The sequence below is a fragment of the Pseudopipra pipra genome, chromosome 13 (assembly GCF_036250125.1).
Source record: "Pseudopipra pipra isolate bDixPip1 chromosome 13, bDixPip1.hap1, whole genome shotgun sequence".
Classification (NCBI taxonomy): Eukaryota; Metazoa; Chordata; class Aves; order Passeriformes; family Pipridae; genus Pseudopipra; species Pseudopipra pipra.
In genome coordinates this window covers 2,495,654-2,510,107 of record NC_087561.1, presented here as the reverse complement: position 1 = coordinate 2,510,107, position 14,454 = coordinate 2,495,654, and the positions used below count along the sequence as shown (strand labels likewise).

At 60.9% G+C, this 14,454-nt stretch overlaps 1 protein-coding gene and 1 long non-coding RNA gene across 5 annotated transcripts; one reads left to right on the top strand and one right to left on the bottom strand.

Annotated features, from left to right (window-relative positions):
- LOC135421296 (glycine receptor subunit alpha-4) lies at window positions 1-11,296 on the bottom strand. Of its 4 annotated transcripts, XM_064669604.1 has the most exons (10): window positions 10,806-11,037; window positions 8,338-8,471; window positions 7,895-7,962; window positions 6,964-7,187; window positions 6,771-6,853; window positions 6,459-6,599; window positions 6,161-6,375; window positions 5,722-5,871; window positions 4,788-4,892; window positions 1-2,306 (listed from the first exon to the last, which is right to left on the bottom strand). In XM_064669604.1, exons 1-10 carry the CDS (start codon window positions 10,886-10,888, stop codon window positions 2,013-2,015), a joined length of 1,497 nt encoding a protein of 498 aa, XP_064525674.1. In that variant the 5' UTR covers window positions 10,889-11,037; the 3' UTR covers window positions 1-2,012. The 4 variants fall into 4 exon arrangements, with proteins under 4 accessions (XP_064525674.1, XP_064525676.1, XP_064525675.1 ...); XM_064669606.1 differs by lacking the exon at window positions 7,895-7,962 and having other exon boundaries at window positions 10,806-11,296; XM_064669605.1 differs by lacking the exon at window positions 4,788-4,892.
- Window positions 8,585-11,902, top strand: LOC135421309 (uncharacterized). The gene is made up of 2 exons (XR_010433960.1): window positions 8,585-9,336; window positions 9,500-11,902. It is a non-coding gene; the product is annotated as an uncharacterized LOC135421309 (long non-coding RNA).
- The last annotated feature ends 2,552 nt before the right edge of the window (window positions 11,903-14,454 follow it).

Below are 14,454 nucleotides of genomic sequence, written 5' to 3'. Positions count from 1 at the left end.
TGAAAACCCCAGAAAGCTTTATTTGCGTAGGAAGATTGATGCTGTTTAAAAACCCACCACCGCTGGAGGTTGGCGTGGCTGCCCAGTGCCTGTGGGTGCTGCTCAGACTCTGGTACCTCCCCATTTGGCACTGCCTTGGGTGCTGGGGAGCCGAGGGACACCCCTTCCTCTGCCTCCAAACAGGGCCTCCCCAAAAGCAAGTCTGGCCTGGACACGGGGTTGGGCCCCACAGGGAACCCCACGGTGGGGGAGGCATGCACAGAGGTGGTGATGGGATGGAGCTGGCCCAGCCTGTCCTTGTGGGTCCCTCAGTCCTCTCGTGGCATGGCCTGGGGCCAGTTCTCTGCTTGCCCAATCTGTGAAATGGGTGCATGTGGCTGAGGACTCTACAGGGTTCAGGGGGTCGGGTGGGGCAGGGCAATGCTGCCAGTCCTGTGAGGGAAAGGGTGATTCCTGCCTGAGGAGCCAGGCCAGGGGTCATAGCAGGGGTTTCTTCCTTGGTCTGGCTTCAGAAGGCAGTGCTGGCCTCCTGCCCACATCCCCCTGCCCTGCAGGGTCCATTCTGCCATGACAGGTGGGTCACTGCTGGGCCATGGGGGCACCACAGCCTTTAGGGAAAGGGGAAAATCCTGTTTCCATCCTGGCCTACCTGGAAGACTCTGGGCCTTCGCTGGCTCCCATGCCATGGAGGGGATGGGCTGCAAGCCCCCCCCAGGCTGACTGTGGGCAGAGGGAAAGGAGAGCATCAACACGTTTCTCTCTGTAGGACCTACATAAATGTTACCTACTGCTTTTATTTCCTGCTAAGCATGGAGGGTATTCAGGTCTGGAGGGCTGGAAGCCTTGCTGAGCTTGTCCTGTCAAGGTTTCAGTTGCTTTCCTGTCCAGGAGGGGTAGCAGGGGTGAACATGCCCAGGGGATGCTGCACTCAGGTGCCAGGCTGGGGAACAGGCTGGTTTCCACCTCCGGCTCTCTGCTGGCACTGTGGTGCTGTGGGAACGCAGCAGTCTGGGGATGCCACCACTCACTCTGCTCACCCAAAAGGATCAGCCAAGCTGTCCCCACTGCTTTCATCCTGAAAAACTCCCTTGGAAGATGGGCTGTGGGCCCTACCCGGCTGATAGTGCAGTGCTGGCTCCCCAGTGCCCAGTGACTGCCATCTGCAACTGCAGTGGCCATCTGTGCCCCCTCACCGTCAGCAGGACTGGGCTTGCCTGCTGCCTGCCTCAGAGCTGGCACTGCCTTGGAGCAAACAGAGCCTCCTGTCCAGTGCCCCTGCCACAGTCCTGCCTGCAGCCGTGGGCACCATGGGCAGTTCTGAGCTGTGCAGGAAGGGAAGCATCCCTGATCCATTGCTTTGCTGTGCGTTGGAGCTGGAGGGGGGCTGGAGGGGCCCTGTCCATTGCTGGGCTGGGGGCTATGGGGCCATAGCCAGCACCCCATACAGTCCAGCCTTTCCTGCAACTGAGCTCTAGGCTAGAGGAGAGAACTGCAGCCTCTCCCCTCACTGCTCATGGTCCTCAGCTCCATGATGCAGCCTGGAGAAGCCACAGCCTAACTGGGTAGGTGTGGAGGAGGAGAGTGTTTTTCTGGAAGGTGATGTTCTTTGGCCACTGTCTGTGCAGCATGCCAGAGTACCAGGGGCTCCCCTGTGCCATCCAGCACTGCATTCCTGGGTAGTATTTGTTCCCCTGTGCCCTGATGGCACAGCATCCCTGGGTACCTGGGGCTTCCCCAGCAGATCAGCATCCCTGGGTACCTGGGGGTGACACCATGCAGGAAGTAGGAAGGGTCCCTCTCTCCAGCTGACTGTGGGGACCTGCGGTTGTTGATCCCCCCGCTTGGTGCCCTGGGATCCAGTGGGGAATGGGCTGCCACGTGTCCAGGCTCTGAGGCCCAGCCCAGCTGAGCCGCTGCTCCGGGACAGAGGCAAATACAGTTCTGGCTGAGCTTGTGTTGCCCGGGCACACTGCAGGGGGTCAGACAGACAGGCAGTCGTACTTTTCCAGGCCTCAGGGCACCAGGTGGATGTCCTCTGAGCGCAGCACTTTGTAAACGACCCAGTAGAAGATATTGAAGACCAGGAAGGTGAAGGGGAAGACGGCTCGGGAGATGGTGTCGATGCGCTTGGCCCGGTCGATGTAGCGCCTGTGGAGGGCCTCCCCCTCCCGCAGCAGCGTGGCTGGAGTGGCTGGAGCAGGGCTGTACATGCTGGGGCCCTCCCCAGCCCCGTCCTTGGGCTGCAGGCAGTGGCCCAGCCCGTAGCCTCGCAGGTAGAAGCGGCTCTCGCGGACAAGCTCTTCCTCCTGGCGAAGGGAAAGGCTGTCAGCCAGGGCACCCACGGGTGCTGGTGCTGCAGGGTGAGCAGCTGCTTGTGTCTGCGTGTCCTACCCACCCTGTGGTGCTGGGTGATGAGTGCCTGGTGTTAGGTTGAGTGCTTTTTCAGAAAGCTCCTGAACCATGCAGGCAGGAGCACGGGACCAGCAGTGGTGTGCACAGGGATGGGGGTGAGTGCTGACCCATGGCCTTCCCAGCCAGCACGTTTTAGGGGTGCATCCAAAGGCAACCTTGGCCCTGTCAGCCTGACACAGATCCCCCCAGCCTTCTCCCAGCTCCAGCTTGGAGGCTTGAGAAGCCCAACTCTTGGGCATGAGGGTGAACTGGTGGGAGGGGGAGGATGGGCACATGGGGGTGCAGGGTGCACTGGGGTGCAGGGGTCTCAGGGGTGCAGGCACTGCTGTGGCAGCTGTGTTTGCTGCGGGGTGGAAGTGTGCCTGTGGTGGTGAACAGGAGAGGACAGGCATCTTGCTGGGGCAGAGCCAGGCAGGGATGCAGGAGCCTGGCTACCACCAGGGCTTGCAGGGCCTCCCAGTCTTTTCAAGGGCCCAGACACTCATTTCTCCCCATGTCTGGTTGGCAGGGGCTGACTGGTGCAGCAGAGGAGGGAGGCTGAGAGAGCTTGTCTCCTTGCTGAGCTCTCTGCCCTTGCTCAGCCTGTCTCCTGCCATGCTGGCAGGGGGCTGCAGAGAGGGCAATGTGCCCACAGAGCTGAATCCCCATGATCAAGGCTGCAAAAATGCCGTGAAAATCTCCAGTCACAGCCCACTGCCACTGTTCAGGGCACAGCCTTGCTTGCCTCACAGTCCCTCACAGCAGTGCCTGCACTCCTCCCCACCAACAGCTGTGCACTGTTAGCCACGTGCCTTGTCCTGCTCTGTTATCCTTGGAGAGGGCTGTGTGTGCAAAGATTTGGTGAGGGACAGGCGTGTGCAAGCACAGGCTGCACATCTGATGTTTTACTGAGTCCCTGGGCTCATTTGGACTCATTTAGTCTCCATGGCTCGTCTCCCCTTTGCCCTGCCGGTGCTGTATCTGGCCGTGGAGGGTCTCTTCTCCCAGGGCCAGTGCCTCTCCCTGTGCCATGCCCACCCAGAGCCTCAGTGCTGGATCCCAAACGCCATCTGCAACCGGCACTGCCCTCCAGGACACGGAGAGCAGCCCTGCTCGCTGAGCTCAGCCCGTGCAGGCGCTCGGCTGGCACGGGGGCTCTCATGCAGAGAGTTTGTCCCCTGCCATCCTTATTTAACTCAGCAATCCACAGGCTAAGCAAGATTTTTCAGTAGGAGCAGCAGCAGCGGCTCAAATTGCTGAGATTAGTTCTTATTTGCCGCGGAGTTTTATTTCCCCTCCCCAGGCTGAGTGCTCGCGGCTGCCCAGGCGGGGGGAGCCCCGTGTGCCCTGGGGGCCAGCAGCTACTCCCCCAGGACACGGCAGACTGGTCCTCCCTGCGGGAGGGTCCCTCTGGGCTGGGGCAGCCCCAGGATGCTTACTGGGGGCCGAGGCTGGGTGCGGGGAGCTCCTGGGCGTGGATTTGGGTGGTCCGTGAGAGGGATTTGCTTTGTCAGGCACAGGAGCTGTGTGCAGTGGGGCTCTGCTCCGGTCTCTGTCGGAGGAGCACCCCGAGGTGCTCCTGGCTGCACCCAGTGCCATGTCAGCAGCACCCCGGAGTGGCTCTGCAGCCTCCACCTCGGGGAGGTCTGTCCTAAGCCATCAGATGCCCCTGGGTTCTACAGAACCCCCCCGCTCCCTTTGCTGGCTAGGTGGGTGTTGATCTCCAGGGGTCGGTGCTCAGGGGCTGTGAAAGGCAGGGAGCACAGGACTGTGCTGGGGACAGCCAGGAAGCCTCTCCTGGCGTCCAGAGGTTGATGAAGGTGGAAGGGAGGCAAGGACAACCAGGCCTGATCTCCCTGGAGCTTCTGCACCTCCCCATCATCCTGGGAGCCTGTCCTGCCCCATGCTCCTCCCTATGCCTCAAGCTGCAAAGTGCCCGTGTGCCCTGAGCAGCTGCTGGAGTGACTGTGGGCAGCCCCGACTGCCTCAAACCTGCCTGCACCGAGGCAGCCAGGCAGGCAGAGAGAGCCCTCACCCTGTCAGAGGAGTGGGCATGGCCTGGGGAGCTGGGCAGCAGCCCAGGAGCAGCCATCAGTCTGCCTCAGCATCACTCAGTCCTCAGCAAAGGGGACTGTTTTACAGAAGGAGAAACTGAGGCACAGAATGGGGGTGTCTACAAGGGAGATCTGCTCCATTCCCATCCCTCTCTCAAAACTCTTTTGAGCCCAGGGAGCAGCAGCTCCATCCTACAGGCACATACTCTGTGCAAATCACTGGTCTGCTTCTTCCACGGGCCCTTGTGGCCCCCCCCGGGGCCAGCTCCTGGGGGGCTTGTTTTGGGGAGGGGAGGGTGAGCTGCGCTGCACGGAGGGGCTGCCAGGGGGGTCGTGCTTTACCCGGGAGCTGGAGAGCTGCGAGAGCGTCGCGTAGGTGTGCTCGCTGCTGTGCCGGCTGCTCAGCTGCCGCAGGGACTCCAGGCTGGCCGTCCCGCTGCTCAGGCCCTTTTGGCATCCAGCAGTGTGCACCAAACAGAAACAGGACAGCGGGTGACCCATGGCCCTACCCCGGCCCCGCGGCAGCGGCTCTGGGGGACAGTGGGGACACGGGGGTCTGTGTGGGGGAAACCCCCCCCTCCAGCAGTGCCCTGGCACCGGGATCTGTCTTCAGCACAGGATTTGGTTGCATAGGGCACTGTCAGCCTGTGTGGTGTGTACATGTACTCATGTTTTCTGTGGAGATCTGGTGCCTTGCGGTGTGTTTATGGCAAGGAAATGAGAGTGGGGCAGCCACATGCCCACCCCAAGCAGGCCCGATGCCTGTGTTGGTGGGCTGACGGAGGGGAGGACCATTTCCATGAGTGAGGGACCCTGCCTCTCCACATCTGTAGCCCAGGCCTGTCCCTTGGTGCCACCAGGTCCCCTTGGTGCCTCAGCACCCTGACAGAGCAGTGAGCCCCCATCACCACTGAGGCACAGCAAGGAGCCCAGGTTTGGGGCTGCAGGTAAGGGGAAAGGCTGTTTTCCCCCCATCCTCACTGTTCATTTTTCTACTTTTTGAGAGGAAGCAGAGCCTGAGGGCGTCCCTGCAGGAGAAGGGCAGCACCCTAAGCAAGGCCTGGGGCATCCAAGGGTGCTGTGCCCTGTGCTGCTCAGGCAGGCAGGGGGTCCCTTGTGTGCCAGAGGAGCCAGCCACAAGCCATGGGCAATGAACACAGCCCAGCGCCGAGCCCTGCGCCGGGGGCTGCTGGAAAGTGGCCCTGCAGCCCTGGGGTGTCCCCTCAGGGGCTGAGGATGGACAGATGTCAGTGAGAGTGGTGGTGGGGGGACTCACCATCCTCTGGCGGCGCTGGCGGCGGCGCAGGCGCATGAACTCCTTGTGCTGGCGGGAGACAAAGTTGACGGCTGCGTATTCCAACAGGGCAGCAAAGACGAAGAGCAGGCACACGGCCATCCAGATGTCAATGGCCTTCACGTAGGACACCTGCCAGGGGGAGAGGGGGCTCAGGCACCCACTGGCCCCTGCCTAGCTAGTCATCACTCCCCCCTCCAGTTTCATCCTGCTGCCAACAGCCACAGGAGCCCTCTCAGCTTGGACACATGGGCTGGAGCTCGCCCAGCCAAGCAGCACCGTGTTCCTCCTCAGCACTTGTGGTGTCCCAGCCAAGCCTCTGAAAGGCTCTCCCTGCTCCTGGAGCACTGGGGGTGGCAGTGGCACCCCAGGTGCCCGGGCAGGCTGCAGCAGGGGAGCCCAGCACGGAGGCAGCACTGACCTTGGGCAGGGAGGCCCGGGAGCCGGCGCTCTGTGTGGTCATGGTGAGCACCGTGGTGATGCCCAAGCCCACTCGGGCTGGCGCTGCATCCATGTTGATCCAGAAGGAGACCCAGGAGAGGATGACAATGAGCAGGCTGGGGATGTACATCTGGATCAGGTAGTAACCCATCTGCCTCTCCAGGTGGAACTTCACCTCAATGCAGGTGAACTTGCCTGTGGGGAAAAACAGCCCTGATGGGTGAGAGGGACCCCTGGGCCAGGAGGAGGGGGTGGCAGCAGGATCCTGGGGTGCTCACCTGTGTTGTAGTACTTGGTGCAATAGCCCAGGTCTTTCTCATCCCTGAGGATGAACTGTGGGAGTGTCAAGCCCTCTGCCACCTGCACAGCCTCCTGTTCCTCCAGCCACTCAAAGATGAGGTCGTTCATGGTGTAGCCAACTGGAGGGGATGTAGGGAGCCATGGGATGGGGAGGGACATGCACCCTATTCAACCCCACCCTGAACAACTGTTCTTTCCTGCTCACCTCCCTCAGGAGAGGGCAGATGCCAGCTTTTAGATGGGATGAGATGGGGGGAAGAAGCACAGCTTGAACCCCCCTAGGTACTCACAGCTCTCCAGCTGCATGGTGCATGTCTGGATGTCCATGGGGAAGTTCTTGAGGTCCATGGGGCAGGACAGGATCAGTGTCAGCCTGGAGGAGGCAGAGGAAAGGAGGGGGTTGGGGCAGTGAGTAGGGAAAAGCTGCTCCATGAAAGGCCTTGCCTCCCCACTCAGGCACCGCACCAGAGGAGAAGGTTCTACCTGATGCTGTAGAGCACATTGCCATTCTTGAAGATGCGCAGCAGCTTGTTGTCGGTGGTGACCTCGTGGAAATTGGCCCCTTTCTCGTTGGCAAAGAACAGGTCTGGCTTCCAGATGGAGTCGAGCATGGAGGGGTCGAGGTCGAGGGAGTCGTCGGGGTACTCGCGGTAGGCCAGGCGGGGGTCGTTCCACTGCTGCCGCAGGAACACGTTCACCCGGTAGTCCTGGGACAGAGGGCACCTCGTCAGCTGGGAGCACCCCCTGGTGCCCAGGAAGGGGGAGGAAGAAGGGATGGAGGAGGTGGAAGGGGCTCCCCCCACTGAGGCTCAGCCCTGCAGTTGCCTCCTGCCTGCTACTAATTGTGCATGGGGCAGGGGCAGCTCTGGAGCCTTTCCATGCTGTTGGCAGTCAGGAGAAATTAAAAAAGCCAAAGCCACAGCAGCTGAGAGGAGAAGGAGGAGGAAAAGGAGGAAGACCAGTAACTGCAGCTTGCAGCACTCTCCATATGACTCTGTGGCCCTGTTGATGTGATGGTTGATGGTATTAAGGCTTTGCAGAAGCACAAAAGGTGAATTTTTAGCCCTAAGGCTTCCATAGAGGAGTTCCTTGTGTACCCAAGGAGGCTGGGGATGGCAGGAAGCTGCCTACAGCTGCCTCACTGTGACCTCCTGGGGGTCTTTCTCCCAGCTCAGGAACAGGGAGTGTGACCCACACAGCCAAGCTTGGGTTAACTGACCCCAAAAAAATTCACAGCCATGTGGTATGCCTTTGCATGTCCCCACCTTGGTGCTAGGGAAGGGCCCCTGTCAAAGGATCACTGTAAGCACGGCCATGGGCTTGGGCACTGGGACCCACATGCTCCTGGGCACAGCCACAGCCAGCCCCGAGGCACTGGGGGAGGAGCCCGTGCAAACCCTGGCAAAACCCTCACCATGGTGGTCTCGGTGACGGAGCCAAAGCTATTGATGAAGATGTTGCACGTCACGTTGACGGGTGGACCTGGAAAACAGCGTGAAGCCTCCTCTTGCCGCTGGCTGCGGAGACACAGGCACTGCGCAGGCACACGCGGGGACACAGCTCCTGCATGTGCTGTGTGGATCAGGGCACACGAGCGTCCCCCTGCCTGCTGGGGCCACCCCCGGGGGGTGTCGGGGTGAACCCCAGTGTGCCCTGCAAGCACTGAGCCGCCCGTGCTGTCAGACAAAGCGGGCACACACAGAGCGGCTGTGACGGCAGGAGCAGCCGGGACTCTGGGAAGGGTGCTGAGACAGAGGAATGTGGGTCAGGGTCCTGCCCCCAGAGCCCATTCCCTGGGTTTGGGCAGCCATGAGCATGGATTGCTGCCAGGTTTGGGACCCTCACATCCTCTCTTACCTTTGAAGTTGGGTCGAATTCGGGCATCGTACCCTGATGTTCGTCCCATAAGCTTGTCCAGGAAATCAGAGGGTGACATGGGCTGGGGTGAGCTTCGGGAAGCAGCTTTAATCTCCTCCCGCCCTGAGACCAGCCTGTGGGGCAGAGGAGGCAGGTTATCTGCCTGCCAGCACCAGGGGTCTGCAGATACACCTTGGCACCCCATGGGGACTTCCAGCTGCCAGGGCAAGCAGCTGTGCCTGCACTGCATCCGCTCCATTGCCAAGTCCACATGCTGACCCTGGGGTCCCTTCCTTCTGCTCTGATCCCGGTGGCTTTTCCCCTCACCTGCCACAGTCTGAGTGTCATGTATCCCTTGGCATGGTGTTGGGGGCCGGGTGCCTCCCTGCTCCAGGGCTGCAGTGGGGACAGGGCACAGCAGGCCATTCCTTGTGCTCTGTGCTGGTGCTGGAGAGGGAAAGCAGGGAGGCTCCTTCCCAGGCTCCATCACCATCTCCAGCTGGAGCTGCTGAGCAAACAATCGTACCCTGCCTTGCACAGAGTCATGGCCTGGGGACTCGGGGGACACAACAGCCCTGCCTGAGCCGAGGGCTGGCCTGGTGTGGGTGAGGAGGTGTCTGGAGCACAGCTGAGGTTGTGACACCTCGTCAGGGGCCAAGGCGACGTGGCAGGAGAGGAGCAGCAAAGCCCACCTCCTCACCAGCCGTGCCGACATGAGCTCTCCCACGCAGCGCTCCCAATGATGATGGAGATTTATTTAAGCTGACTTTAGAGGGGATATTTTTGTGAATGCATCTTAGCCTGCCAGCTTCTCTCCTTCCGTCAGTCTGTAATGATAATTTCAAGGAACAATGCTAGAGATGTTCGCTCACCACATTGCCAGGCATGTGGCTGTGATGGAGAGGAATTAGCCAGGGATCTCTGGACACAGAATTAGCTTTGAGCATGTTGCTGGTGCTGCTGCATGCTGCCTTGTAACTCCACCAGGTCCATGCCCAGGTGAGTCTCTCTTCTGGTTGAAGCTACAACACCATTACCGCAAGAAGAGGACGATGTTGGGAGCTGAGAACCCTGGGGTTCTTCTTCCTACCTGCTCATTCCTACCCCTTCTCAAGGGAGTGAGATTTATCCTAGAGGGGCTTATGTGCATCTTTTCCAGCAGGGCTGGATATCTCCTTAATTGAAGAGCAGCAGAGAGTACCTGAGACGTGTCCTGACCAAGAGCAAAACGGTTGGAGAAATTCCCCATCCAGGAGCTGCAATAGCAAGGTGTGGTGCCTTGGGGAGGAGGACTCCAAGAGGCCAGGGTAGAAAGGATTTAAGTCAGGCCCCTCCCTGCCACATTGCTGTAAACCACTGGCCCTGCCTGCCCTTGGGGCCTCTGCCACAGGGTCCGGGTGCTGCAGGGAGCTCAGCACCTCTGGGGAGCGAGTGGGTGGTAGGGCTGGAAAACGCTAAAATGGTCTGCCTAAAAATGCCCCCCCCCCCCCCCCCGCAGAGACAAGCAGTTTCTGCATGTGAAGCAATACCATTTCCCCCCTCCCTGCCACAAATGTTGCGGTTCCCTCCCCTGCCGTGCTGCTCCAGCCACTGGCCGGGTGGTGGGAGGGACAGTGGGGGCAGGGAGCAGGCTCAGCCCAGGAGCACTGCAGCCCCCCAAAACCCCCCTGCCTGGCCCACTCTCCCCTGCATCCCACTCCATCCCAGACAGCACCCAAGGTGGACAGAGATGGAAAAAGGCACATGGGGGCTTTAGATTTTCCACCCAAATGGGCCAACGGTTGTTCCTGCACCCATGGGACGTGGGGCACCCACCCACTGGGCCAAGTGACCAGGGGCTGCGTCAGGGACTGTCCTGAGCTCTCCTCCCCCCATACACCATGAGCCAGGAGAGGGTCTGGACATAGCAGGGGCTTCTTTGCAGCACCAGAGAAGGAGCTGCCTGGACTATCACCTGGCTCAGCTCACCCTTTCTCCCACTGGGACAAGATTCCCCAGCTGGCCCGGGGCCAGGGGGACATACAGGGACCCAGCACTGGGGCAGGGGCTGCTGGGCAGAGGCAGAGAGCCTGGCTGTGTGTGTAGGGGGCCTTGAGGGGAAAGGTCTGTTGGGTCCTCCAGGATTCTGGGTCAGAGTCCTGGGGAATAGGGGGGCGAGACCAGATTTGGAGAAGCTCCAGTGGCCCGTGGGGAGGTCCAGATAGGGGCGGAGAGCGTTCTGGCTGGGGGGATCATGCTCTGGAGGGAGGTCTGGATCGGGGGTCGGGGTACGGGTCCCGAGGCTCCTCCGGGTCAGGGAGGGGATGCCCAGGTCCCGCAGGAGAGATCTATCTAACGGGGAGGGGATGATACCCAGGTCCCGGAGGGGAATCGTGGCTCCCGGGGGTTGGGGGTGCCGAGGGAGCGGCACGGAGAGCCCCGGTCCCCGCAGCCCCGCCAGCACCCGAGCACCCGCGCCGTGCGCTCACCTGAGCGGGCCGCGCCGGGGCAGGAGGCAGCCGAGGAGGAGGAGGAGGAGGAAGGCGAGGGCACCGGCCCGGAGCGCGCCCATCCCGCCGCAGCCCGCAGCCCCGCCGCCCCGGGCGCACGGGCATGACCCGGCCGGCGGCGGAGCCGTCCCCGCTCCCGCTCCCGCCGCACCGGGGCCGCCGCCGCCGCTGCCGCCGCCCCCCGCCCGGTCCCGCTCCTCATAGTCCGGGCGCCCGCCGCGGGGTGGGCGCCGGGCGGCTGCGGGCCCCGGGAGCCGGGCGGAGCCTCGCCCGCCGCGGCGGGAGGAGGCGGGAGCGGCGGTGGGGGGCTCCCGGCCCCGTGCCCGCCTCCTCCTCGTCCCCTCGGGGCCGCGGCCGCCCTGCCCAGGCTCTCCGGGAACTCCGTGGGGGCTCCTCGGGCGGGGCGGGAGGGATCCCTTTGGGATTTGGGAAGGGGCGCACCGGTGTCGGGGCTGGGGGATGTGCGGGTGTGCTGGGGTCGAGGGATGCGGTGGGGTTTGGGGATGTGGCAGGGCTAATGGCTGTGCGAGGGACGCTCCGAGGACTAGAAGCGCGCTGGGATCGACGGACGTGCCGCGCTGAGGGATGTGCTGGGATCGAGGGCTGTGCAGGGGCTGAGGGATGTCCCAGAGGTACTGCCCGTCGGATGGAAGGGAGCGGCTGGGAAAAGCCGGGCTTCTAAATCCTTCCACCTGGCCTCGGAGCCGCAGCTCAGGGCCGGCCCGTGGGCAGGCAGGGGCCCCAGAGGCCGGGGGGGCTCAGCCCTCCCGCTGGGACCCCGCGCTTGCCTTTCCCAGGGGCTCAGCATATGTACAGTCGTGTCCCTCGGCAGAGGCAGAACATAAGATGGACAATCATGTCAGCGTGGTGCGGGAGCTGCAGCGGCTGCCAGGGAGAGGAAAACCAAGGCAGAGGGAGGGGAGCTGCTTGTTAACCCGGGCGGCAGAGGCAGGGCTGGGACTCGGGCTGCTCGGCTGCCTTTGCCCTGTCCCCTGGGGTCACCCAACCAAGCCTGTGGTCCTAGGCAATCTGTGATTAATTTGCAAGGAAATAAATAGTATTTAAAAAAGATAAAAGTCCAGAATAAATGATTCCCGGAGGATATGTCAGTCAGGTTTCTGTTCACTCTGCTGTGGCTGGCTCATCTTGTTTATTTATATTAATTGCAGCTTGATAATGGCTCGGAGCTGCTGTACAACCGCTGCTGCAGGGGTCCACAGAGGAGGATCTCAGAGGAGGAGGAGGAGAGCATTGTGCCCCTGTGCCCGCTCTCCCCATGGCAAGTGAGGGGCTGCGCAGGATTTTGAGAGCTCCCCGATGGATTTGCTGTAGGGAGGCAACAGGAGTGAGGGCTGGCTGTGCGAGGCTGAGCTTGGGGTGCCTTGTGGGCAGCAGGCATTTGGCTGCAAGGCAGCGTGCAGGAGCCCTCATCTCCACTCCCTGGCTCTCCCAGCACCAGGAGCTGGGAGAAGTCTCCTCTGATTACTGTTGATATTAATGTTTACGGGGCCACGGTGCTGGGAGGCGCAAGGAACAATCTGGAGCCCCGGGGCGCAGAGCGAGCACGCACTGTGTGACAGCTCCTCTCCCACAGCCTGCCCGAGCTAAATGGACCTGACACTGTCGGGAGGAGGGGAGCCAGTGCATTCTCTCTGTCTCTGGGGAAACTGAGGCACTGGCACGGTGTGCCTGCATCAGCCAGGGGGCCTGGGAGTGCTCAGAGTGGCTGTGGAGCCAGGAGGGCAGGTGAGCATGAGCATGGGCTCTCAAGATAACCAGCCACAAGCCACGCATACTGCGGTCAGCAGAGCCCTGGGGCAGAGACAACAACACCCTTGGAGAAGCTGGTGAAGCCAGTGTGGTTCCCTGATGCATAGGACTGTGGGAAAAGGTGCAGCCATAGCCCTCCTGCCCACCTTGCAGCTTTGCAGGCAGCTTGCACTGAGAGGAGTGAAGCAGTGCTGAAAATAAGCTCTAAGAAAATGAAGGCAGCGAGGATCCCATCAGGCGGGCGAAGGCAGTGCTGATTTGTTGCTGGCTGGGTTGGGGGGATGGAGCAGGAGCTGCAAAAGCAGAGCCCAGCTGTGCCCAGGGGATCCCAGGCACTGCGCCTCATCCTGGCCAGGGGATTTTTGGGAGTGACAAGAATAGGTTTCTTCCCATGTTCCTCAAATCAGAGCGTGAGGTGAGTTTTCCGTAAGCAGCAGAGATGCCTGCAGCAGGCAGCTGCCAGTGCTGGGCTCCTGGAGACAGGCATCCACCACCAGCTTGTCCTGTGGCTGTTCTTCCCAGAGGCAGCAAGACCAGGCAAGGGACATGGGACAAGGACCATGCCCTGACTCAGGGTGTGGGCAGCAGCTGCCAGCCTGGTGCAGACCCCAGACCTGGACTTCCCTGTGTCCCTGCCCCAGTGCTGTCCCTGTCAGTGCCAGGCTCTGCTAATGGGGCAGATGCAGGCAACAGAGACTGGGGTTGCTGAGACAGGGAGACAAGCGTGATACCTTTTTTCCCCCATTCTCTCCACTGCCCACATCAAACTGTTTCCCTGGGGCCAGATACTTACCTGCCTCAAATCTGCCTTGCTCCAGAGCCTGGAGAAGGGCTGTGCCAATCCACACTGCCTATGTCCCAACCCCTCTCTGCTACTCAGACCTGCACTGCCACATCTATATATTTAATCCTGCCTGATAAATTAAACCCTGTAGTGCATTTGCAGACAAGACAGTTATAAGGGGTTGAGTGATTCAACTCCTCTGAGGTTTGAGGTTTTTTCCAGAGAAAAGATTGAGGTGCTTAAGCTCAATTTTGGGATGAACAGCTACCTATAAGATCTATTTTGTGCCACTTGTGTTGAGGGGTGAGTGAGAGGGAGGACAGAGGGCAAAGGAGCACACTTTGCTCCTTCCTGGGCTCCCCCAGCAGCAGCATCACACCAGCAGCAGGACACTGCTGCCCACCCTGCTCCTTGGCCTGTCCTTTGGAGTGACCACAGGGATTTGCCTTTGCTCTAGAGCCAGGAAAAGCTGCTGCATCAGGAGGGACAGAAGCTTCAGGTGAGCATAGGTTTGTGGTGGGTTTTAAGTGACCTGTTCCAGCTCCCCTCCAGCAGGCTTGGAGGGCAGGGGGCTCTGGGGAGAGTTTGATAGCAGCTTAGAGGCAGCTCCCATTTTGGGGGCATCACTTGTTCTGCAACTTTCAGTCCCAGACCCAGTGAAGGGCTGGCACAGGATAGGACAGGACAGGACAGGACAGGACAGGACAACAACTCTGCAATTCATCAGGCGCAGAGGCAGATGCTCTGGGAGATTCTACTTATTGTAATTGGAGAGCACCACACAGCAGGCACCTCCATCCTGTCTCCTAATTTTCTCCTGCTTTCCTTCCCCTCTCCCAAGGCTCCCAGCCAACCCAGTCACCTTTGGACATCCTCCTGTCTCTTTTGCCCCAGGACTGGGATTTTCTTTTGCAGAAAACGAGGTGTGAAACAGAGCTGCTGAGTGCAGAGGGCTCTGCCAGCCAGCCAGCGTGCAAGTGCTGCTGTGTGCTTCTTCTCTGGACCAATTGCTTAAATGCTTAATGAGCCCTGGGGACCAAAGCGCTCCTTGTGAAAGATTCAAGGCCTCTGTGC